Source organism: Aplidium turbinatum, chromosome 1 (assembly GCF_918807975.1).
Source record: "Aplidium turbinatum chromosome 1, kaAplTurb1.1, whole genome shotgun sequence".
Classification (NCBI taxonomy): domain Eukaryota; kingdom Metazoa; phylum Chordata; class Ascidiacea; order Aplousobranchia; family Polyclinidae; genus Aplidium; species Aplidium turbinatum.
In genome coordinates this window covers 11,721,033-11,747,893 of record NC_137472.1, presented here as the reverse complement: position 1 = coordinate 11,747,893, position 26,861 = coordinate 11,721,033, and the positions used below count along the sequence as shown (strand labels likewise).

The following is a 26,861-nucleotide window of genomic DNA, read 5'->3' as shown; positions in this document are numbered from 1 at the left end:
TTTCCTGCCTAGTTATGTGGTTTGAGCTGCACGCGCAATTGACGTAACATAAGCAGTGTTTCCAGATCACTATTCCGAGAATGTTTACTTTGGACTTCCTTTGAAGTTTGCCCTCTACAGTACGGTCAATCGGTCATAATAATTGTTTATCTTTTTATGAATTGCAACCTTTGAATTAAACGTGAATCATTCAGTTTATGGTTTGTTGGCAGCCAGGCTTGATCAGAAGTAGGCTACAGTGATCTGCAGAACTCAGAAAATTAATTGCGTGCTATGCACTGAAGTGGTAATCAACTTGCAGCAGTTTGAGTTTTACTTCCAGAGCAAAGGTAAAATGAGTTAATGAAACGTGTGGGCCTGTTAGAAACTTTGCCATCAAATCTGTACCCCGAAACGTTTAACCTTTGAAACATTACTTAAAAATTGAAGATATAGCCTAGCGTAGGCTACTTAAATTGTTAGGCTAGTCTTTGAATGTATTGCTGTATCTGTTCTTCAAGGAATAAACAAATAACCTGTAAATGAGTAGGCCTACCATTCATTTTCAAAGTGGAAAACTCTTTTCAAAGCTTTGAGCTTTTCAATTTTGTGCGTCGACTAAAATATTCTGAACTGATAATCTAAAATTTGACAGCACAATCAAACACCAAGTAATCAGTCATTTTTGCATTGACTCCACGTTGGTAAGACTTTGTCAATGTAAAAAACGACAAAGTTGCTGTATGGGCGTATGACGTTAGGCTATATGCTGTCAGAATTAGTTCTCAGGCTATAGCGTTCATTTCTCGTTTTTATTCGCCCCTTTATCGTGAGGTATTTTTACTTTAGCCGACACAAACGTGTGGTTTCTGCCCCATGCAAAACTTTTTAGCTTGAGCAGAAATTGGTAAGGGTCTAACACATGCAAAAGGTTTTGTGATTGTGTCCTCCAAGAAATCGAAAATTGCTGTATGCGATTTATTATGTCTTTCTTTAGATATCACTGAACTTTTCAGGCAAAATTTGCACCATTTCGACAAAAATGGAAGAATTTGTAGAAGTTAGAAATTCAATGTCTTCTAAAGATATTGAAGTTCTGCAAAAGCTTCAGAAATATTTGTTTCATGATACCACGCCTGGAAAACAGTGGAAAGATTATAATTTCTATCCAGGTAGTTCTCCAGAAGCAGCTCAATATGCATATGATCATTGGACGCCACGAGAGGGAGATCTGCTTCTGGTGGGCTTCCTCAGATCAGGTAGGCCAATTTCATACTTTTGTTTTGGTTTAATAATTGAAACACTTTTCTTTTCATTGAACATAGGCTACTGTTGGAAACAGGTTTATAACTTTTTTTGCAGATTTTATTCTACAGTACAATAATTACACGCTAACCTACAGTACCTTTTTGTAATGTAGTCCATAGGACCATAGGTTATAATTAGTCGAACAATACTATTTTATGAAGGAATCCCTGTTTTGAAGATCTTAGGCTGTTGAAACCTGTCGAAGCTTAAGTTAGCAAAATGACGTCGATTGTGCAAATGCGAGTACGAGTGTGTAGCCTAGGCCTATAACTAACATAGCTCGATAAAGGTTGCAATTGAAAAATAAGCACGTTAGACAATAAATAAGGTTATAACATCAACTTAATTAAGCTCCTTACAGTAGTGTTGAAGGGGTCGCTTTTAGACCCCACTTCGGCATGATTTTAGGGGCCCGTAATGTTTCCAAGAGCCCGGAAACTTGAAGAAATCAACGCGTATCTTTGTTTTTTTGCGTCTTTCCTGTGTATTATTTTAGGTTCCGGAGATTTTATTGGTACCGGAACCAAATTATCTTTTCAACTGCCCTAGCTATGTAATGTGGTTAACGATAGAGAAGTGCCCGATGAAATGATTTTGCTTGCCAAAGCTTAAGCTTACTGATGTTAAATGTCAACTGAGAAAGAGTCGGCTGCATAGCCAAGTGGTGAGAACACTGGAACGGCAATCGAAAGGGCGCCGGTTCGACACCACTCAAGAGCATGCGGCTGTGTCTGTGGCAGGACACTTGAAGGCATGCCTGAAGGTGGACACGAAGATTGGCTTCCTTGCCTTCCCGTCCACTTAATCTAAATCTTCAACCACCGGGTGTAAGCCTGGATACGACAAACAAAAAAACTGAGAAAGAAACATGACAACGTTAGAACGTACCCTACCCATGCTTATTTGCCGAAATACAATTTCAGGAGTGATATGGATGAATCAAGTATTGAAGTACATATATTATGAAGGAAACGAGTTGGAAATGTGGGATGCGTCTCCTTTGGCATTTGCATTGCTAGAAACAGACACAAGTAAGTTTACGAATTATCGTTCAACGATCAAATAACAATCTTTGCTTAGTTTTAGGCATAGCCTACTTTACATTGCTACCAGTTCTAAATTTACTATAACGCAGCTTCGCAGTACCGGTAATATGGGCTATGGCTGCACATCACTTTCCAGACATTATACTGTAGGCCAATGGTAATCTGTTCTATATTTTCGAGATTAAATTCGCTTTATTGAATTCGTCTTCATCAGAGTAGTTCGCTTTGAAAGCAAACCTACCGAAAACCTGAGAACCCAATTTTTTTTATGAGATTAGCGATCTAAAGCAGGGTTTCTCAAACTTTTTTGAGCCACAGACCACTATTTGTGAAATGTTTTGGGCCACGGACCACTAAATTTTTGTAAACAACTTTTTAACTGCAACGTAGGTAGGTGCAACAAGTAAGATTTACGATACTGGATAGCGAAAGCTTTCGAAATCATTTAAGTTGTAAAGAACTGCGGCAATTGTATTTGACAAGGTAGGCTACGTAGGCTACTGTACGGTACAACGTATAAGTGTGACTTTTTAATTTCTTGTCATTTTTAATTTCTTGTCAAGACTACCTGTGCAGGGCCACCAATGGTTCGCGTACCAAGTTTGGGAAACCCTGCTCTAAAGAACATCCTTTCTTACTTGCACCCACTTTTTTGACTAATTTCAAATGGTTAGCTACAATGTTAGGCTACATAGCCTTCCGTGTATAAGTCGAACATAGGCATTCATTACTAAAAAGAATCTGGTAGTAGCTGGCTAGATGAAACAGCTGACAATTTTGTTTATCATAACGAGAAAAGATAGCAAACATGACACAAATAAAAAATTTATATTGTGAGTTAAAGACATGCCTGAATGTGAACACGAAGATCAGCTTTCTTCTCTTCAGTCCACTTCATACAAATCTTTTACCACCTGGTGTAAGCTAGCTGGATACGACAAAAAAGAACTAACCTGTGGTAGCCTATATAAATTACTCGATGTAGGATAGTAACTTGCTTTTTTTTGTTTGTTTTTTTCAATCAGAATAATGTAGACCTATACAATTCGAGTAGAAAAATAATTTTAATAAACAGGTTTCATTACATTGCGCAGGTGAAAAATTTCCATTGCTTGATAAGCTTCCGTACAAAAGACGGTTCATCACGACCAACCTGCCGGCAGAGCTGATAAATGTTGAGAAAATGAAAAAAGCTGGAGTGAAGGTAAACTAGCAATTTTGTAACCTAACAAGTTAGCCCCTATGAGGCGTCGGCTGGGGGGGGGGGGGCCGAAAAAAAGTTGCTGAATGATGATAAACGAACAACGGATACGACTGTGTTCCAAGACAATATCTTTTATCCCTCAGTATAATTGTAATAGGGTGTGACTAACATTGCAATACCATGTAAAATGTTACAAGATACCGTATGTTGGTAAATACATTGCCAATTTTAGTTTGTTCTTATTTCGAAAAGAGGACGCGATTGTGGCGTGTCGAAAGGTTTAACTTGTTTTATTTTTGTTTACAGTAGTTGGTATCAGACCAAGGCAATGGCCCATACTTAGAACATAACTTGCAAAACAATAAGTAAACAATATAATTACAACAGCCCAGTTAAACGATTGTCCTGTATGGGGGGGGGGGAGGTCGGTGCCTCGGTATAGGGACTTGATACTTTGTCAGTTTACTTTTACAAGAAACTGAAAAAGTAACATTTTCATTTTCTGTTCTTCTCAATACCACATCTCAGTATCTTTCATTTTCAGTTATTACTTGAATCTTAATATTTCTAAATAGCCAACATAATCTCAGATTATTGCAGATTGTAGGCAAATAGCTATTTCCTCCACAGCGACGTAATACACTGAGACACATAACCTAACCTCATTTTGCATTAAAGATCGTTTACCTCTTACGCAACCCAAAAGATTTAATGGTGAATTTTTACAAAACTCGTCTAACCTCTTCCACTACCAAAAAGGAGCCTGTGAATTCCATTGTTAATCTTGGATGGGACAACTTTTTTGAACGCATCATAGAAGGTCAGGTATTGGTGGGAAATGCTGTTAGAAACATGACAATAATTTAACAATTCTACAACAATGAATATAAAATCAATAAATATAAACAATTACAGTAGGTACAGTAACCAACAACATTAATTTAATTTTTTTTTTTAATTTCGCCCGTAAAAAAGGCTTCGTCAGCATTAGGCTACGCATAAATAGGCTATGGTGAATAATCAAAAAATACAATTCTGTTTGAATAGGCTAATCTTGATTCTAGAATACTAACGGAGTCGCCTTTACGGCTGCGGAAGCTGTGAATGATTTTAAATAAATGCAAATAGTCCGCTAGCCTGATTGTTTTCATTTAGCTACTAATTTTATTCGTTTGGTTGCATCTTACTGCTGTCCGGGACTGCTGTGCACTGGTACATGGTGTTAAAACTACAGCTGTTTTGGTGGTCAGGCAACAGTTACATTGATCTAATGTTTATTTAAACCATCTTGTGAACAGTCTATTAAAAATGTTAGTGTATTTTTGATCGTTTAGTCCAGTGGTTCTCAAACTTTTTTTTGTTGCGACGCCTCTGGAAAAGTTTTCTGGACTTGCGACGCACCAGCAAATAAAAGTTAATGAGGAAACTTATTATTAAAGTTTTGTTTGTTGATACAACAACAAAAAGCAATGCATATTATTTAATGTGACGTGTGGGCTTGTTTGTTTTTACAAAGTTCATTAAATCTTGGGAGAATTTTTGAAATTGCCACCCGCATTTTTCTTTCAGTGTTTATTGGTGATCGAAATTTGCTTTTTATCACCGCCAAGGCAGAAAATCCTGCTTCACATAAATATGACGTGACAAATGGGATAATAATTCGTAGTGCTTTCTTCACCAAAGCTGGATAATCGCCATTCATTGAAATCCAGAAATTTGCCGGATTTCCTGAATTAAACATCCTTTTCAGGGAATTGTCACAAGAAAGGTCAATGTAGGCTTCTTTTTCTTGTGCAGTAAAAGACAGTGGAGTAGGTTGGACGAAAGGATCACGAATCCATTCGTAGTTTGATGAATTTTTTGGGAAGTATTTTGCAAATTTCGAGTCGAGCTTGGACAAATGTTGCCCAAATATGCTTCACAAATTTGAAGGCAGCGTCATACTTTTCTTTTCAAGCAAATTGGACAAGAAAGTGAAGTATCGAGGCCAGACAGGTTTGCTATATCTTCCTTCCACAATAGCAGCTTTTTAACGAATGCTGTAATTTTATCTGAAATGTCATTTTTATTCGGCCCTTGCATAGAAATGTTCAGTTTGGCGAAGATATCACACAAGTAAAGTAAGCCAATTTCAATAAAAAATTGTTCTGAGCTAAACAATCTGCAAGTGGATTATTTTCTTGCTGCAAAAAAGCCTGAAGTTCATCCACCAATTCGTAGAAGCGTTCAAAGAATTTTCTAAGCGAAAGCCACCTGGATGAAAATTAAAAGAGCAAACTCCGATGCGCTGCATTCATTTCTCCACAAAGTTTTTTGAAAACTCTTGACTTCAGTGGGCGTATTTTAATGAAGTTAACAACTTTGATGACAACTGAAAGTGCTAATCAAAGGATTAACCTCATCTTTATAAGATAAACTGAATTCAGCTACGAAACGAAACTCTTCTGCGACGCCCTTGGAAAATTGAAACGACGCACCAGGGCGTCGCGACGCACAGTTTGAGAACTACTGGTTTAGTCGATGAACGTTTTATTTCCGTTGTTATTGGTCTAATCCAAAGTGACTTAGCTTGGAGAGGCAAGGAAGAACATCTGCTCTTGGGCCACAAATTTATTACTTAAAAAACAATCAGACAGTAGGCTATAGCTAACCTAACTATCATCCTCACTTTATTGCAACTAGTTTGTTGATGTTATTAAGCCTTATTTTATGGCCTAACTAACATTTTGTTAATAAAGGCGACGCCCCTATGAACACCAAGCCAGGAGAATGGTACCTCGATCACTTAATGTCATGGTATCCACACATTGTGAACGAATCGAACACCTACTTAGTTCATTATGAAGACTTTAAGAAGGTACAGTTCTACATAAAGTACGTTAGACATAGCTACTGTATATTGGTTTTCTATGTAGGCTAATTTTGTATAGTTTAAGCTTCTGAAAATATGCTTTGATCTAGCTCCGAAGGAAAAGTAAGCTAATAGTCTACTGTGTGTCTAAACTCGCTATGCTGACTTTAAATGATGTGAGATAGGCTATAAGTGGTTGGGATAGGCCTAGACATGGCCACCTAAAGATACGGCCTGATTTGTCACATTTTGCAGAAATTTCCAGGTTTTTCTAACTTTGGGCGAACGTTTAAATAAATTTTTCTAAAAATTAGATTTTTACTCTTTCTTTATTCTTTTCCCCAGATGACACAATAGGTTTTAACATCCTCACATGTTGAAAAACAAAGAAAATTTGATTTTGTAAATTTTAGTCAGACTGTTAATTTTCAATAACAGTCTGATTTTGCGTTTTTCAACTTGCTTTTTCTCATTTGCTACTGTTTCCTCAAGGCAACAAAAAAAAATTTTGTCATTAGGAAACCGCAAAAAGTGAAAACATCTCAAAAAATGTCAGTCAAGCACTAGCAGTAGCTGTAATCAAAATCTGCAAAATGTGACAAATCAGGCCGCATCTCCAGGTGGCCATGGTCTAGAAATGTGCATCAATTTTCTGGAACGTTTCAGTCTAGAAAGATTGATTTAGGTAAACTATTTAGGCCTAAATTTTGTTTAGGCTATTTTTTTACCACCAAACCCTAAGCATAGTTGGATATTTGACACATTAGCCTAAACGCCAAAAAATTAGTAGCCCATCCTACTTTTCTCTCTCTCAAAATTAAGAAGTGCACGTGGAGCTGATAAACACAGAATGCCACACCCTGCTGTGATGATAAGGGTCTAATCTGCTGTGGAGATAAAAATTAGTTTTTGTTTCACAAAACATGACAGAATACGCTTCTTCACGAGTGTGGATGACCATGCTGTTAATATATCAAAAATAGGCTACCTACCGTAGTGAATGCAAGCAACATTAAGTTAATCTAATTCTAAACTCAGGCTATTGAACTTTTTATTGATAATAATGTTAGGCCTACAAAATTTTAGGATATGAAAACACAAGTGATATTACTTTCCGAATTTCTGGATTTTCCCGTGTCGGAGCAGAAAGCAATTCAAATTACAACTTTGACTATGCTTGGCAACTTAAGAAAATCTTTCAGCAGAATCAACTCAGTGAAAAGTAAAACTTCCATTACTGCAATCCAAAAAGGTACCGAATGATGACAATGAGATTTGACTTATAATTCATGGGCAAGAAAAGCATTTGTAGAACAAGGGGCATGTGGGTTACGGGATAAATATTCTGTTATTAGCCTACTTTGCTTCAAAAATCATGTGTTTGCATCAAAATTGGTCAGTTTGTTTCTTTTTAGGCTACTACGAGTGTCACTTCTGGCAAAATTTTTACATGTTAAAGGATAGTAAATGTGTTGCTAAAAATAAGGAAAATAGGTTTAGTTACCCTATATATCTAAATTAAATCATTACTGTCGTAGTAGCAAATGTGTAAAAATAGCAACGCAAAACAAGTTAAACAGATTTATATGTAACCCAACCTACGTTTATACAAGTTTTCCATCATAATATTTCTGATACATGTTATCATTAGCAGAGCCCATGTGACTATCAGAAAAAAAATATGTAGCAAAATATTTGTCACCTTCAAACATGTTTTGCTAACCGGATGATCAAATTTTGTTAAAAGCAATTCTGTACTCAACATTAATTCTTCAGTAACTTTTGTTAGGCCTACCAACTAATTATCTAAACCAGAGGTCGCCAAACTACTGCCCGCGGGTCGGATTCGGCCAGCAAGTCTCGCCCATACGGCCCATTGTAGGCCTACTGTACAATGAAAGCGATATACAGTATAAACTGAATAATAATCAGGCCAAAAGTTGATGCTGTTGGCTATGAAGCGTTTTGATATTTAATTCGCCGTTTCCAGTCCTTATATGTCCGCCCCGTTAGCTCAGTGGTTACGCGACTGGGCTCAAGATCATGCGGCGCTAGTTCGACTCTCAGGTTGTGCGCTTGAGCAACGCATTCCAAGACTGCTCTCCATTCAGCGACACCTAGTGAATGGAATAATTCCCAGCAACAAGTCTTCAAGAATCGGAAACTTCACACTGCCAATCTCGGCAACCGGCCCTGCGTCAAGAGCCTCTATACAAGTATGCGAAACTACCAGGAATAATCAATCAAGGCTTTGTCAGTCCGAGGATAAAGATTCAAAACCAACCAATTTTTTATAAAAAATTATGAAAATAGTTAATTTTGAAAAATTAATGTGTGACTTTGGGAGTTTGTGATAAAATAATGAGTTTTTGTCTACAACTCATTCGCCTGCCACGACCGCAGTTGTCAGTTGTTGCATGTTCCTGAACACATACGTCACTATCTACAGTGCAATAACTCACGCAATAACTTTAATCCAAATTACTTTTTTCAAAACAGACTACGTTGGGGAATGGAAAACCTATTTCACTGTCCTTCAATCTGAACGAATGGACGCCATTGTAAAGGAAAAGCTCAAAGATATTCCGATTAGCTTTACTTATGACATCTAAATGATTGTGAAAAAACATTGTAATGAGTCGCATTATGTCAGATGGAAAGCTATATTCATCGTCCAAAGCATTTACAAACTTTATATTCACATTATATAATTTTGTACCGTAGCTATTACTAATCTGTTTGCAAAGAAAAATAAATATGTATGAGCTACATTATTCACGCAAAGTCAACGTTATACTTCCTGTACTTTTGTCAGCAGTGTAAATTGTAAAATCACCAAACTTAGGCTAAAGCTATGCCTGTGTCTGTCAAAACCAGCTGGTACAGCAATGCATTAATGTAATATGATTTAGCCTACACTTTGAAGAAGACTGTGCTTGTGCACAAGAAAATTATTGATAGACTATTTAGGATAGTCTTTCAAATTCAGGTTGATCTTACATTTGGCTTATTGCCCGAAAAGGCAAGTGATTTATTCGCATGTGCAGTTTGACAATATAGCCTACATTGATTGGTTAAATCCCAATGCTTTACAACTACAAGCATGGACATTTAAGCCATTGTCGTCTACGGCGAATATTTTCCCATAAATATCCCACAGTCGGTGTTCGAATTTTGTACTGCGACGTGAGTTCCGATTGGGAATTCTAGAAAACGATGCTGAGCACGATTGTCGAAGTACGCTTATGGTGTCTTCAACGGATATGTCTTCGCGCGTTTCTGGTTGTTGCATCTTGCCCTTCCATTTACGGGAGAAGGCCTGATGATGTACTGTAAGGGTATCTTGAGTCGGTCGTCCGTACCGTTTCTGAGCAGGTAACAATCCATCCTTCTTACATGGAGTGTTTCACTGCAACAAAGCTTTTGCTAATTGAGCTTCGTCGAGGTAGCGATGCGTCCATGAGCGACGTATTAATTTTTTTGGCTTCGGTCGCCTCAACTTTTCCATTAGACTGGGGATAGGTTGGAGTAGAAGTACGATGGCGCACGACCCATTCAGGAAAAAATTTGGAGAATTTCTCAGACTTGGGGTCCGTTGTGACCAAATAACATCTGGTATTTTGCTCTGCAGTGCGAGTAAACTAACAATCACGTAAAGCTTTGATGACGAAAATAGACGTAGTGCTATGCCTCATGAAGTAAATTGACGGCCAGTCTGTAAAATAATCTACCATGATTAGATGGCGTTGTCCATCCCTCAGCCACCCTTTTTGGTAGATTCTTTTCTAGACAGCAAAATACGTTATTTTACAATAATAATCCAATGTCTGCCGACGTTGAATCAATGTAAAAATAACGGATTTTGCCAGTTCGAGAACAGTCTATGACTGTGATCATGACTGTCTTATTCAAACTTCGGTAAAACATGAAAGTCGTGCACAACGTTGTACTATGAATCTGATGGCAGTGAATTTGACATTCATTGCTTGCTGCAATGCGACAAGTTTTAAGCAATACGAATAAGTGATAAAAGTGAAACAATTTGAGTAGGGTAGATGAAGTACAATCAGTGGCGTAGCTAGGGACGGGGGGGCGGACCGCCCCGGGCGGCACGTCTGGGGGCGGCACTTTCAGACTACGATTTTTGATTTTGATTATAATCTGATAAAAAAAAACACATTTCATTTTCACATGCTTTTTCTTGAACGGGCTGAAAAACCTGAATCCGCCCCGGGCGGCACATTCCCTAGCTACGCCACTGAGTACAATTAATTACAAACAATATCAGAACGCGGGTGATCAAAGTTGTCAATGCTTACTTCATGACGTCACACAATACAGTAGTGTACTTTAGCGTTTCAAGCACTAGTTGCAACATTCATCTGATGCAGGCATGCACAATAGGCTGGCGCAAAATCTCCAAAAAAAAATTTTTTTCTTTTAAATTTTTCGTCAGTTTGGAATATTGTTCCTTTTGGTAAATGTATCTCCTACACCAAATTTTACAAAAAAATATTAACGTTTGACCCTGGTTCACCTGGTTTGAATTTTTTCAAAATATTGAATTTTCGCTTATCCCTGAAACTGCTCACTCGCTATCTTCTAATGCACTCTAGCATCTTAATGGACACAATAAGAGGCAGTAACACAAACTTGTAGCAAGCAAAGTAGTTTAATTATCAATTCCATGAACACTGACACATGTATTATTCTCAAAATGTCGAATTCTACCACATTTCAGACATGATTTTCTTTGTGCACTCTTCACGTAGTAAATATCTACTGCTTTCAGTTTCTTGAATCATTTGACGATGTTTATCGATTTTCACAGGCCAACAAAACTTTTTTTTATATAAAGACATGTGAGAGTCATTTTAAGGTATTTCGAGGCCCCTAATTCTAAAAATGCACTAAGTTTTCTCGAATTGGCTTTAGTTTTTGAGTTACAGCAAAAACATTTTTTTCGCAATTTTGAGCCCCTATAGATTTAAGGTCGTGTCGTTTACTACATAGACAAAACTGGAAGTAATCCCAGGCACATTTCTGAGTTGTATAAACGCTATTTGGAACCAATCACGTTGATTACAACCCAAACAAACAGCTATTTAACGTTTACTGGCCTAGTAACAATCAAAATATGATGCGAAGTAAGCCTGAGGATACAAGATGTAGAATATATAACTTGCGTTTTGCATTAATAGATTTGTTCATTTCAACAGTCTCAGACTTACTAAGTAAGCTACTAAGTACAAACAAAATGCATACATTGTTTAATTGTTTTGCTTAACAAACTAGACAAATAAACAAAACAAAGCTGTCGATGAACAAACGCAACTCTTTATTATGATTGGCCTACTGAGCAACACCCATCAAGGTACGAAGGCCATTTATATAATTACAGAATACAAAGTTATGTTCTTCAGTAAAGTAGCTGCATTTATCCTTGCTGCGGAAAAACGTAATCTTGGCCTTGGAGTCAAGAATGCCATGTTGATCGAGATGAGGAGCCAAGATTGCAGCTACCACTTTTGATAACTAAATCTTTAACTACCACAGTAGGTGGTAGAAATGGTTTTGAGAAAAAAACTTGACCTTGCTACAAAACATTACTGAAGGTATTGAGGTTACTCTCAGTCATGCCCGTTTTCCTATTGTTTCAAGCAAATCACCACTTGAAACTATAGAGAGGGCAAACAAAAAACAGAAATAGCAACGTCCATGCAATGACTGCCTTGCACACTCCATGTAAACATGATGTTCCAACTTCCTTCGAACATCCTCACCGTGCAGAAGTATCAATTTTCATGGTGATTCCACGGCTCTCTTCATGTCATGGCACTCTGAACTTCTTAGCCTTGAGCCCAGAAACGGGTTTGAGTGCAATGTTTGCATACTTTAGGAGGAACCCAGGACTTATCTTGATCACCCAGCTTCATGTCAAAGTAATAATAATAATGCTTGTTTTTATATAGCGCTGTATCTATCGCAAAATGTGTTGGTCCTCTGCGTTGCTTCATGCAGCAAAATATATCTGGGTTGTTTGTACAGCATCCTACTTGTCAATGGCATATTTTATTAGCCTATATGCCATTTATTTAGCCTATAGACCAGAAAAAAACTTCTTGCAGCAAAGACTTGGCCTTAGCAAAGGCTTGGAATAAAACTTCATTTGTAGCCTACAAGTATCCATTTCAGTAGGCCTACCTTTTCAATATAAAGCTGCATTCATAAACACATGACTTTCGGAATATTTTTCTTGTGATGTAGGCCTACTGATTCACAACTGTTTTCATTGAGTATTATGTCTCCCTTACGTTAAACACAGTTCATTTCAACCTTTGCTTGCGTTTTGAACTTTCGTGCAATATGAACCAATTGAACTAGACAAGTGCAATTATGACATCATAATGGTAAACAGGGCTGAAAATAAGTAATTTGCTAATTGAATGCTTTTGAGAAACGATTTCAAAAATATTTTCATTGTCGAATATCTCGAAAACTAGACGCAATTCGAAAAAACTAAGTGCATTTTCGGAATCAGGGGCCCTGAAATACTCTAAAATGACTCTCATCTTTTATGCCAAATTTTTTTGTTGGTCTACGACGTTATAGATTCACTGACTGCGAAAAGGCTGTAAAATCAACTAAAATGACACTAAAAGCATGCACTATTAGTGACTCTCAGACTTGGAGTAGGGTGAAAATGTTCCACGTGGAAGTTAACAGAGGAAGTGACGTCAAAATCACGTGGTCAAATTTTGAGAAATCCTCTCTTGAGATACTTCTAAACCACTTCGAAATTTACTAATTTTTCAGAAAAATTCAGAATTTCTCCTTGGGTGAACCAGGGTCAAAGGTCAAAACCCAACAAAAATTTTTGGTTTACAAATATCAGTGAGCAAAATGGAACATTATTCCAAACTGACAAAAATTTTAAAGAACATCAAGGAAAATGAGCCACCCTAATGCACAACTCAAAACAGTACACGGGCCGTTTTAGGAAAAAAATATTTTTTGCGGGCAGCGTGCTAACGTTGTTATAACTAGCGTGTAGCCTATTTTATATAATGTGACCGATTAACCGTCGAATAAGAGATATCGTTGAGAAGATGGTAACTGTCAAGAGACGAGACTTAAGCAAAGATTCTTAAGTAAACTCTCTGCTTTAAGGTTCCTTTCAGTAGCATCTAATTCGGCTAGGTTCGGGTGATTCGATTCAAAATGGCGTCTCAGATTATACTCCTTTGGGACTGCAACCACATTTCGGCAAACAAGACACAGTATTTTCGAGTTTGTTACTGTAAATGAGTATTTACTTGTCCATTCTGGGTTAAAGATTCTGCCCTCATTTTCAAGTTTCCATCTCTTGTTTTCAGTCATAAAGCGATTACGGGGTACTGTATATTTCACAAAATGCTGACAACTCAACCAACAGTAAAATTCTGATGTACACTGACACCTACGGTACCAGACACTACGTTTTGAAAATATTCATCCGCGCACTTTGTGCAGAAACAAGCAGAGGTGGGCAAAGTTACTTTCAAAAGTAACTGAGTTACAGTTACAGTTACTTGGCCAAAATAGTAACTGAGTTACCGTTACAGTTACCGATTTCAAAAACGTAACTAGTTACAGTTACAGTTACTAGTTACTTTCAGTTACTCATAAATCTCAACATAAATGCTGTATTCCAAATTTAAACAAACAATTATTTGCGGGAGGCGCATCCATTCTCCTCAACATTTATTAGATGTATCACGCACCCTGTGGTGCAAATTCTTTTCTAGTTACGCAGTTGCCTTTTCCTAATGTAGTTTGTTTTCCGTTTGTCTGTTTTCCACACTATTGCTTATAATCGTTGCGTGTTTCTTGATGCTTATAGTCAGTTAGTTATAGTTACTTTCAAAAAGTTTAAATTTATTACAATTTATACACATTTTCAGATTCCTGATGAGGGCTTAAGTTAAGCCGAAAACGTTTGACTGTTAAACTACTTGTAAATATGTAAACTATATTGTTGTAATGCTCAACCCTGTGGTATTGTTGTGTTTTGCCTGTCTTTGGTACAAAAAAGAAAACTCTCTTCCGAAACTATATATTCTCTTTAAATTCTCGAAACAAAGGAAATAATTTGTTTTCCCTGCTATGACTCGAAGTTACTTAGACATCGACTTCCAATTTTGAATCGAGAAAACAATGATGTAATAAGGTTGCGAACAGTGAACGTAACACCGAGACTCCGGGTCCTAAATACTCCAAAAATACGACTCCTGTACACCTCTGGCAGCTATACGACAAGCATGAACTGAGCTATCAAGTGTTGCCAAACACTTTTGCTAAACATTGCATAGAAAGTCACATATTGATCAATCACCAAAAGCAATTAATTTAACCAAATCAGTTCTCAAAAAGCGCTAAAAAAGAGCCAAATCGCCAAACCATAAATATGAAGCCAAACGTCTTAAAAAATCGTCAGATTTCTGGATTTTGGCGATGAATTTGCCAATATGGCAATTCTGCTCCATAAGATCACAAAACAAGAGCGCCGCGCATGGGCAGTGCTGCTCCGATACAGCTGCGAGAAGAATGCATTATTGAGCAACGCGTAGCAAACACGCATAAAGCATGACACAAACATGTGCAGAGTATAATGGACGGCAATTAGAAACATAAATTTCAATACAAAAGTAACTTGTAACTGTAACTGTTGAAAAAGTGCTAAAATAGGAACTAGTTACCGCGTTTCGTTACTTTTGGAAAATAGTAACGAAGTTACCGTTACAGTTACTCAAAAAGTAACTAGTTACAGTAACTAGTTACTTTTGTAACTAGTTACTGCCCACCTCTGGAAACAAGCAACAAAGGTTGGATTTTGTGAAGAAAGGGGCGTTCTTCCAGGCTATCAGTACAAGGCTGAGCACTTACTAGTACAGCGAGCAGCTGCGATTCGCCAACCATAACGGTGTAGCTTCCACGCTAGCCATTCAGACCATCCAATCAACAATATGTTTCTCGGCAGCCGATTTGTAGCAAGAATTGACAGCGATAGACACGTGTTTCGCCCATGAGGCTGGGCTTATTAGTATCGCACCGTATTCTGCCACAAATTTATTCGACCACCGCTTCAGTGCTTCCACTTCTGACAATTGATAAATCCTTTTCAATTTCCTTTTTTGTCCTGAAAAATCCCTTTTTCCTCAGTCGGAAATCTTTCAAAATTTCCTTCATAGACGAGGTTATTTTTAACGTTATTTAGGTTAAAAAAGGTGCTAATACAACTTTAAAGTTATTATAATATAATCTCAGTTAAAGCTATTTTAATCTCGATTTTATTCAGTAGCACCGGTATGTCGAAGCAACGTTGTTTTATTAGAACAGTAGGCTGCACAAAAGCAGCCCATATTTTACAATAACATGGTTTACTTCCTTTGTTCACTGTCCAGCCAAAAAACTGCTTGTCAGTTAGTCGGTTCTGGGACATTTACCACCTGGAGTCCTGGACATCTTTACCAATTACCACTCTCATCTTTTCCACCCGGACTCCTAACCTATCCCTAACAGCGAAAATGTACAGGTGGTAAATGTCCAGTTTCAACGAATTATCCATCCATTAACAAATTTATTTTTGTGTTTAGTTTCCTTGATGCGCTAATCCGCTAACTTAACACTATTGGCTAGGCTATCTCTTTTTTCTTCTTGTCAGTAACGCCTTCACAATCATTTGAGACTGACGAAAAACTCCAGGATACTAGGCCTATTCATGATACTGACTCAGTCTGACTGTGTACACTATCTATAGCCTACATATGTTGTATAGGCTACATAGGCTACTACATAGCCTCTATTATTATGACACCATCAGTTAGCATAGGCAAAAACTAACTTTTCTAAACATATCACTAGCACTAAAGATATCACTAGCCTAAGCTTATCATACCTAACTGTACGTCGAACCTCAGTGAACTTTGTTATTGCTGCTCAACTTCAACTGTAAATCAACGGATTACCTAATTTTAACTCAAAGAATTGAGAACTAACTCTCTCACTACCGTCTACAATCACGTCCAATTCCCAAAGTGGCGATAAAAGAAATCAAGCGATAGAAAGGCGAGGATGGGACAGGGAGTAAGAGGGGTTCCGGATGGCGAGTGACGATGGAAACCAGCTGATCATCGTTATTCCAGTCGTTTTTAGAACTTTTTAAAGAGAATATTAATAAAATTTTCTTCAAAATTGCTAAAAACAACAATTCCCTTTTTAAGACAAATATTCCTTGTAAAATTATTAAAAATCCCTAAAAAATCCTTTTTTTCTTCAAATCCCTTTTTTATCCTTCGAAGCGTTGAAAAATCCCGATTTCGGGATAAAATCCTTCAAAGTGGAAGCACTGCACCGCTTTACCAGTCAGTTTAACTCTTATCTTTGTGGAAACAAAGAAAGAGCCAACAAAACCAGCAGGCGCCAGGGCAGAGGACATTGTGAAGAAAGGGGCGTTCTTCCAGGCTATCAGCACAAGGCTGAGCACTCACTAGTACAGCGAGCAGCTGCGATTCGCCAACCATAACGGTGTAGCTTCCACGCTAGCCATTCAGACCATCCAATCAACAATATGTTTCTCGGCAGCCGATTTGTAGCAAGAATTGACAGCGATAGACACGTGTTTCGCCCATGAGGCTGGGCTCATCAGTATCGCACCGTATTCTGCCACAAATTTATTCGACCACCGCTTTACCAGTCAGTTTAACTCTTATCTTTGTGGAAACAAAGAAAGAGCCAACAAAACCAGCAGGCGCCAGGCAGAGGACATTGTGAAGAAAGGGGCGTTCTTCCCGGCTATCAGCCCAGCCTCATGGGCGAAACACGTGTCTATCGCTGTCAATTCTTGCTACAAATCTCAAATCTACAAAAGCTCAAAAATTGGAGACCGATCTCTCTGCTCAACACAGACTACAAGATCTTGAGCAAAATCCTCTCCAACAGACTCATACCCATGATCACAAACCTGATTTGTCCGAATCAGAAATGTGGACTGCCAAACCGCAGAATAGAGCATGTTACAATGAATATACAAGCTGCCCTGGAAGCTTCTCAAACACAACACAGGGACTTGTACGTCATGATAACTGACTTTGAAAAAGCTTTCGATAGAGTTAGTCACTCCTTCCTCTATGGAATCTTGAAGAAACTCGGAGTAAAACCAATAATGATGAATTACCTGTCATTAGTTTACCACAAAACAAAAAGCAAGATAGAAATCAATGGAGCTTTAACAAAACGAATAAACGTTAAAAGGGGCATACGACAGAGTTGTCCCCTCAGCATGCTCTATTTCATAATCTGTGCTGACGTTCTCACCCGACGCATAGAGAAAAACCATCTGATCAACGGTTTTCGCTTTTCCAAGCTGACAATCAAAATCCAGCAATATGCGGACGACACCACATTCATCACAAGAGACATTCCATCTCTCAAGGAAATCAACGAAGAACTAGCCATCTACCAGACGATATCCGGCCAGAAAGTGAACCAGGGAAAGACCCAGATCCTGGCGTCCAAACCTGACCTGGCCCAAAGAGTTCAGCAACTCTTTCCAGAAGCTGCGATCTTGAACAACGTCAAGATCCTGGGCATCTGGCTAGGCACAAACAAAACACAACTTGACAAGATGAACTGGCAGACCGCCATCAAGAAAACACAAACGATCGCCAACATCCACAAACCACGAAGACTCTCCCTCTATGGAAAGATCTCCATCATCAACACTCTCTTGGTACCCGTCACTCTGCATCTGAGTAGAGTCCTGATGCCAACACAACAACACATCAAAGAACTCAACAAAATCCTTTTCAACTTCCTCTGGTATCCTTCACCATTCGAACAGCTCCAGAGAAGCAAGACGTTTCCTCCTGTCAAAGATGGAGGCATCAACATGGTGGACATCCAATCAAAATTTCAAACAAGCCGCATCGACAGAATTCGCCACCTCTTCTCACTAGAAGACGCCACCGAAATCTGGCACGAATGGGCCATGTTCAATTTGAGCTACAGAATGAGACACATTAATCCTCATCTGTTCTCCAACAGCATTCCGCATGCCCCAAATCCAAACGAAATGTATGCGGACATCTTCAAGTCCTTTTGCAAACTCAAAGGCTTGAAACACGACTGGGAAAACACTTCCTACGAAAACATCTATCTCAATCTGAAAACGCAATATGAAAAGAAAATTGACAAGATTGATCAAGACGGAAAGAAGATTCCTTGGAATGAGATCCTCTTGAAAAACAAGGGAATCAAACTCCTCCTTCCACCTTACCTATCCTCCATGTCCTTTCGGATTGCACATGGAGGATACAAATGGGGAGACTTTAATAGATCAATACATTCCGACAGAATAACAAATTGCAAATTCTGCAGAAAACCAGAAGACAATGTTGCTCACGTCCTCACCAAATGCTCTTTTGCGCTAGGAATATGGGAGCGCCTGAAACAACAATATCTTGGCCTAACCAACGAAGACATGGAAATAACAAAGGACTTGATCCTCTACAACCAAATCCCTGACGGACAGAAGAACAACCCGATTCTTTTGACCATGATGAATGTCGCCAAACACACCATCATCCAAAAGAAGAAATCTCTGGACATAGGCGACACATATATACAGGACACAAAACGGCCCACCATTCAAGCCCTGTTGGTGATCATGACAAAAACGAAAGACATAACACAAAAACATAACATTCCTTTGTCATCTGACATTTCTACTCCTTCTAAACCTCCTCCTACGGTCAGAAGAAAGAAGAACCAGTCGAGATCCACTCTTCAACCGCCCTCTCAGTCGTCCTCGGTGGTAGGGATGACTGATTGCAGCGGTGAGTCTCACTAGCACAGTACGGTCGTAGATCATCTTTGAAGAAGATTAGACAGCCAAGGGCGTAACAACCCACCTTTAACCCGTCCCTCTCACTCATCTGCAACGGCCTGATGCCGGAAGAGTGATTGCAACGGGGGATCTTCAACCGTCCCTCTCCGTCGTCCCACTCGCTCTGGGATGACAGGATTGCAGCGGCCAATTCCATGATGACTCTGGGGTCAGCGAAAGCTACCCTCCCTCTGGCCGCTCCTCTCTGGCATCTCCGCCAAATGAGATGTCAGACTGCAGTGGCCCGTTTTCTTCAAACAGGTGCCCTTCTTGAAGCGGGCAACAAGAAGATACACACACACAAACAAACTCAAATAAAATTAAAAAATGAATTATCTACCAAAACGCGCTAGTTCTTGAGCTTGACCCGCCATCTCCTAGTCTGCTCCAAGATCAGAAAAAGGAAAGTCGAGACAGGCAGATCAGCTTGAGGCAGCCACTAACCAAATATTTACATCCACAGATTACCATCTACCGCGGTGGGTCCCTTCGGTCGTAGTGAGTCCCTCGCCTCCCTGGTAGGTATCTTCCATGTAAGTATGGTGTGCCTGCTGAGTGTTTGGGTGTGTGGACGGCTCCCGGAGCGGACGCACTAATGATGAGACAGGAAACAAATCCATTCCATATGGACAATTTGTAAACCTGCAAGATGTAGTGGTATCCATCTTGAACTCTGAGCGTTGCGCGAAAAAGATAAAAAAAAAAAAAAATTGAGTTTGTTTAGATAGGCTACATGTGCTGTACGGCACTGCTCATTGCCTGAAAAGTTTTTGATTTGCCCCAAAATGCAAGACTTAACTAATAGAAATTAAAGTGCTCACAATTGCTTACAAACGCCTTCAACACTGCGTAACTAAACATACTTCACACTACGAAGCCAAGTCATTATTTACATTTTAGCCTACATGGAGCGACATTACCAACCTACCTATTTGCTTGCTTACATTGCATTCCTGTTCTGACCCGTAATTTCTCAGTAGCCTAAGTGGTTTTAACTAATTCTTTCTTCTTTTTTGCAAGACTTCAGTCTGTGGGACTCTGTCGTCAAAGGCAGTAGTGCGATATACAAACGAACTCCAGCTGACTGAACAATAGATGACACCGTGACACAACACTAGAACAATGGGCAATGGCTGTAGCTGGAGATTAATTAGACTAATCCTGATGCCAGCAAGCAAGTGACTAGAGATCTTCGTCTCGTGCGAGACGAGAATGCTTGTGTTTGTTTGTTTAGAAACTTTAGATCTTCGTCACGTGCAAGACGTACGTCAACATTTCGCAGTTTGATAGAAAAAAAAAAGCAAACAACAGCTCAGACATGAAAAAGTATATGTTGACGTTCGCTAAAAAACCGCAAAAATTTTACGGAGTAGCTTCAAGCGACAACTATCCAAAAAATGTGGCGTAAGCGTTAGCGTAAACAAAAAATCTACGCCACAAGTCTACGGCGTAGAATTTGCGGCGTATACGTACATCTCTGCTGGTAGGTATTTTCCATGTAGGCTAAGTATGGTGTGCCTGCTGAGTGCTTGGGTGTGCAGACGGCTCCCGGAGCGGACGCATTAATCAATCAATTAATGATGAGTCAGGTAACAAATCCATTTTATATGAAAAACTGTAAATCTGCAAGATGTAGCCTAGTGGTGGTATCCATCTTGAACTCTGAGCGTTGTGTGAACAAAGAAAAATAAATAAGTTGTCGCTTGCCGAGTGATCCGACTCCCTTTGCAAAATAGAAGTATCATTGTCTCAAGTTAAGCATCCAAATTGTTAGAATATTGATTTTTTTCTTTTTATAATTAGACAAATGCTTATTCTGCAAACCAATACAACTTGAAGTAGTGCCAGCGTTTCACACGTAGGATAGACCTGGGTAAAAAGCCCCCTTCAAGGACAAAGCTAAATAACGCGTTGCATTGTATTGCAAAATACAGAATGTTAATTTTAAACTGCGTGAAAAATGCTACCGAATAAAAAACATTTCGTTATAGGCCTATGGCTAGAGCATTTACATTTAAAGAAACAAAATTATAAACTGTGATTTATACAAAAGGGTTTGTTACCCCGTGGCTGGGGTAGCTGTTCCCGACAATTATTCACAAAATCAAACGTCATATAAAACCGTTATGGTCTACTTAACCTAGCTGGCATCTTACGTCATGGAAATTGCTAGAAGATGTCCAAATATTGCACCATCGGTCGTAAGACCTGATGAAATATTGCATTAGCCGCTTGAACACCTGTTTGAATGACTTCATAATTGTCTTTCATTATTGCGTCACAGTTACTGTCTACGTGCATTTGAGATATCGCAAATTATTCTAGTCATTCGTAAAATTGTTTGTTGGAAGTCAGTCGCAAGTTTAACTGTTTGCTTGGTGCTTGCTAGCTGGACAAATTTTCCGTCTTTTATCTAAGTAGTTTGTTCTGTAGTGACAGTTTTAGAGGCGTACGGTGTTGCGTTCCATTTTCGATAGCCGCGGGCTAATTTTACAGAAATACACATTTTGAAAAGACGTTTCAAAAGAGTGTTTGTTTTTCGGTCTTTACATACAGACGAACGGATCCGGGAACTTTATGTTACAATTTTCCCACGAAGAGATTATGGTTTACCGCTGTGACCATAAAAAAAAAATAAAAGACGAGTTCTTGTCAGTTGGTAGGTCAAGAAGAAATTAACCTCTTAAGTGCGTATGACGACAATTGTCGTCCGAGACAGTTGCTCTTGCTGTGCGTAAGACGACAATTGTCGTTTTCGTGATCGCAACTATTCATGGCACTTTTAATTTCGCTTTTCTCTATTCGCTTTGTCTGGAAGGCGCAATTATGACGTGTGAAGAAACATAGATGCATTGTTTACACTGCAATAACGACTGCAGTCTGACGGAAACCATTAATCCCTAAATCACTCTATTACAATATTCGGTAGCTTCTGCACTCACCTACAATATAACCACAATTGCAAGAATAAAACGATTTCGTCCTAAATGTTTTTTTTTTCTGAAATGGCTTCCTTCCAGTGTATAAAATTCGAACCACATCATGCGCGCTCAGTCAGTGTGAAGTCATTTTGATGTATTGTTGCAAGCAGTTTCAGAAATATTTTGTTGTGTTCGAAAACATATTTTGTAATTGTAACATATAGTCAACAAAACAATTAGGGTTTTGTGTTGCTGCTAATGTTAGAACAAGCGTCAGAAAATGGTAGGCTACAGTTTGAATATTTCCAAACTAAACTTACGTGTACTTTGTTTAGTGTCCTATAAATGCTTAGAAATTATTCTGTTCTGTAAATTGATGTATTTTTTTCTTCATAATAAACAACTAGTTGAATAATTTCACAATGGTGAAGGGTATAATCACTTGAGAGTAATGCGATTACACCAGAAAACAATAGTCCAGCCGGAGACTTCTCTGCAATAGTCGATGAAAAAGTAAAGCAATAGACACAAAAGGAAATCGAACAAAAGCGCATTGTGCTGCATCATGGGGGTTCCCCAATATCCTAGCAAGCAATACTGCGACGAAAAATACTGCGAGTGATCAAATTAAATACGCACAGTAAGGAGAGTTTCGGAAATTTAATTACGCACTTAACGGGTTAAAGCAAAATAATAAAAGAAGATCTTGTTGGTTGGTAGTCTACAGAAGCAAAAGAAAATTAAAGACATTTCTTCTCATCAATTGGTACTGAAGAACTTCAAGTTAAAAATTAAAGGCGTTTCTTTGTTGGTTCTGAAGAAAAAAACAACATTGACATTCATTTGAAGAAAAAAGATTAAAGACAATCGATCTGTGCTTGAAGATTCAAGTGAACGAATCCAAGCAAGTTTTGTGGACTTTAGGACTTCATATACCCGTACAGCTACGGTATCGTGCATTTAAATTCTTTTTGTATTTTTACGATCTTTGCAGTTAAGTTTCTTATAACTTAATTTTGTGTGTTTGTGTAACTTAATTTTTTTAATTGTTAAATTTAGCCCCAACATTTAATATGTCTACACTCGGTGGCGACAGGGACTCGACCGCCGTCGACTCGACTGAGTTTAAGCCTGATGGTGTTCTTTGCGGTCGGGCAGGCCATTCTGGGGAGGGACCCAGTAACGATGAGGCTAAGTCAGTTCGAGAGGCCCGGCATCTTAGACGGGATATTTTGACTCAAATTGGGGAACTTTCTGTAGCCCTAGGTTCTTGAGTGATAAGCAGGAACTGTTAATTTTTAGATCTAAGTTTTCTACTTTGGAAGAGGATTTACGGCATTTCCATGCTCTTTTGACTAAAATTTTTAACTCTGCAATCTTGGCAGAACTTCGTGATAGGGTAGATCCCGAATTTAACTCGTTAAAAAATAACTTCGAGGAAAAAGTAAGAGAGTTCTCAGATATGTTGGATGCTGACATACATCCTGAGGATAGCGCTTCAAATGTAAGCACTAGGATGTCTGAGAGCTCGTCACGGATAGTTGCACAAATTAACCTACAGCTCAGAAGAGAGGAGCTCCAGATCCAAGCTGAGGCCGAAGCAAGAGCAGCTGAGGCCATCGCGAGAGCTGAGGCCATAAGAGTTGAGGCCGCACGAGCAGAGGCTGCCGCGAGAGCTGAGGCCGAAGCGAGAGCTGCTGAGGCTGCCGCGAGAGCCGAAGCTAGAGCTGCTGAGTTCGCACTCAAAGACGCTCAGTTGAGGGCTGAACAACGTAAAGACGTAGTTTTAGCTGAATATCGTTCAGAGTTGGGCTCCCGGCGTCGCTCTAAGAAGGGATCTTCTAGGCATTCCAGAAGTGAACATCAATCTCGGTTAAATTTAGATAACCTTTTCCAGACACCTGTTCAATCCGTAAGTGGTCCAGTCCAATCCACACGGTTTCCAGCTGTTTCATGAGGTCTCGGGGCCGCGGCTAAGGGTCTTCCGAAGGCTGTATAGCCAAGGCCTGCGAATTATAGCCGAACTCCTCCCCCAGAGCGTGCAGGTCACGGAGCCGCCATTAGCAGTAATGCTTTGCCCCCTTCACAGTTTTCTGCGCCGCTAGTTTTTGATCGCCCAGCTACACGTAATTTGCATGGTAGTGAGAGGCGTATCGCGTCCCCTGATTTTAACGTGTGTGAGGATCGTGATCGGGCTGTGCACGTGACTGAGCCCCCTCAGCCCCTTAAGGGATATAGCTTGTCTTCTCCCGCTAAATCGAGTTCTCAACAACAGGATTGCTTTTTTGAATACCAAAATAGTAGGACGTTTTTCGATAAGGCGGCCTTGATTTGTTACGATGGTAATAATATGCCATTTATCTTCTTTAAAAATCGTGTTACGGCCTTAATGGCAGCTTCGCCCTTTAAAGGAACTCGTTTGACTTTGTTACAAGCAGCTTGTGTTAGAACAGCTGCGCAAACGATTGCTAATTTGGTTTCCGACACTCCTGGCTTGTCAGAAGAAGACAGGATAGAAATGTCGTTAGCTCGCTTGTCCCAACGTTTTGGAGTTCGTGGAGGTCTTTTCGCCGAACCGGAAATTAGAAAGTATCGCTATGGTAGCAAATTGACTTCGATCTTTTCCAGTGATTTGAAAGAGTTTAAAGATGAATTGTCGCAGTGTCTTCTTTACGCGCAAGCTTATGGTCAGCGTGATAACTTGGAAGGACGTTTTGTTTTGGATTTGGCTAAGCGACTCCCGTTTGACGCTAAGCAGCGTTATCTTGACTTTTTAGGTGATCAGTATAGTGGTACTGATGAGCCTACTTTTCAGAGTTTGTTTGAATTTGTAGTACGGGAGGAAACGCGCAAGTCGACTGATTTTAGCATTATGCTAATGGGCGATTCTGGTAAGTCGCAGCATTTTAAAAAGTCTGGCAAAGGAAAATTGCCTTCATGTCCGGTTAGGCAGACGTCGGTAAAACCCCATGATAATGTGATTTCAGGGAGTTCGCAGTACTCGACTGCAGTTGGCTCACCGCGCGGTGGTGTGGCCAGACGTAGAGACATACCGGCATGTTTTTGTTGTTCGTCACGTGGTCAAGTTGAATATCATTTTTTGTCTAATTGTAAAGAATTTTTGCGCTTGACACCTAAAGATCGGAGAGTTGTCATTGTGAAAGCTGGCAAATGCTTGAATTGTTTGCGCCAGCATATGGTTAGGGATTGCGTTCATGCAAACAACTGTCGTCAATGTGGCCCTAACAACGATAGGAAACACTATTTTCTTCTGCATGATTTTTATGTGACGTCACGTGATTCTCTGGATTCGGTTGGCAAAGATGATGCTGGTGCCAGAGTTCCAGTGCGTAATGTTAAGATTGGAAATGTTAAAGCAGCTTTTAACCGCGTTACTGCTGCTCGTGTTTTGAATCCAATGACTGGCAAATCGAAGTTGGTGTATTGTCAGCATGATCCTGGTTCGCAGTTGACGTTTGTTTCGAGTGATTTGGTGTGCGAACTTGGTCTTAAACCGTATGACAAAGCGTCGTTTAAAATGGATACCCTGGCTGGTCAGAAACCTACTTGTGCTAACCTTGTTAAACTCAACATCCAGTCGTTAGAGACGAATGAACTGTTTTGTGATATAACTTCGGTGGTTAACCCAGCTTGGGCTGACGATGTTAAAACTTTACCACATAAGCAGGATTTAAGAGGTTTCCGTCATTTTCATGACGTGAATATGTTTCATTTGAATGATTGTAGTACTGTAGATGTACTGATTGGAAACGACAACGCTTATTTGATGTGTGCTAAAGAAGAGCGTGTTGGTGAGAATCGTAGTGAACCACATGCTTTGCTCACTCCTCTCGGTTGGTTGGCTTGTGGTGGTAAGTCACCCTTAGGTGAAAGCGTTGCTTACGTGTGCAGAGTGCAAACGTCTTCAGAGTCGGATGTCATCTCTAGCTTTCAGCGTAAAACTGAGTCTCGTGATATGGAAATAGCAGACCTGAATAAAGTCATTCAGGATTTGACCTTGCAAAATGAAACCTGTGAATTGTCTCGCAATGATATTTTGGCTAGAGAACTTGTCGAACCGAATATTGAGTTGAAAGATGGTCGATTTGAGATACCTGTACCGTTGAAGAAAGATATTGATTTACCTAACAATTTTGTGTTGGCGTCAGATAGGCCTTAAAACAACCTGAACTTCGTGATTTCCTTACCGACACCATGAAAGATCTTAAATCTAATGGCTATATTGAGCGTGCTGGTGAAGCAGAAAATGTAAAAGGCTTTCAGTGGTATTTACCATACTTTGTGACGCCACAATTAAAAAAGCGTATTGTTTACGATGGCAAGTCTGAATTTCGAGGAACTTGTGTTAATGATGTAATGTTTTCGGGTCCTGACTTGTTAAACCCTCTGGCAGATCTCTTGGCTAGATTTCGGCTTGGTAGATTTGGTTTCGTGGCCGATATGACCAAATACTTTTTTCACATTTTGGACTCTTCAATACGTAAGCCCAATTTTATAGAACTGCTTACGTACACCAGCAGTGCTGTTCAGATCGTGAACGAACGCCCTTTGGTACCTTTGAGTGACGACCCTAGGGATTTTACTGTCATCACCCCTGCCTCACTTT

General features: G+C 39.4%; 1 protein-coding gene across 1 annotated transcript; it reads left to right on the top strand.

The window, feature by feature from the left end:
• Positions 1-1,009: 1,009 nt before the first annotated feature.
• On the top strand, positions 1,010-9,327 carry LOC145774285 (amine sulfotransferase-like). The gene is made up of 7 exons (XM_082585490.1): positions 1,010-1,238; positions 2,211-2,318; positions 3,428-3,537; positions 4,216-4,357; positions 6,276-6,394; positions 7,475-7,640; positions 8,888-9,327. The coding sequence occupies exons 1-7, from the start codon at positions 1,022-1,024 to the stop codon at positions 8,998-9,000; spliced, it is 975 nt and encodes a 324-aa protein (XP_082441616.1). The 5' UTR covers positions 1,010-1,021; the 3' UTR covers positions 9,001-9,327.
• The last annotated feature ends 17,534 nt before the right edge of the window (positions 9,328-26,861 follow it).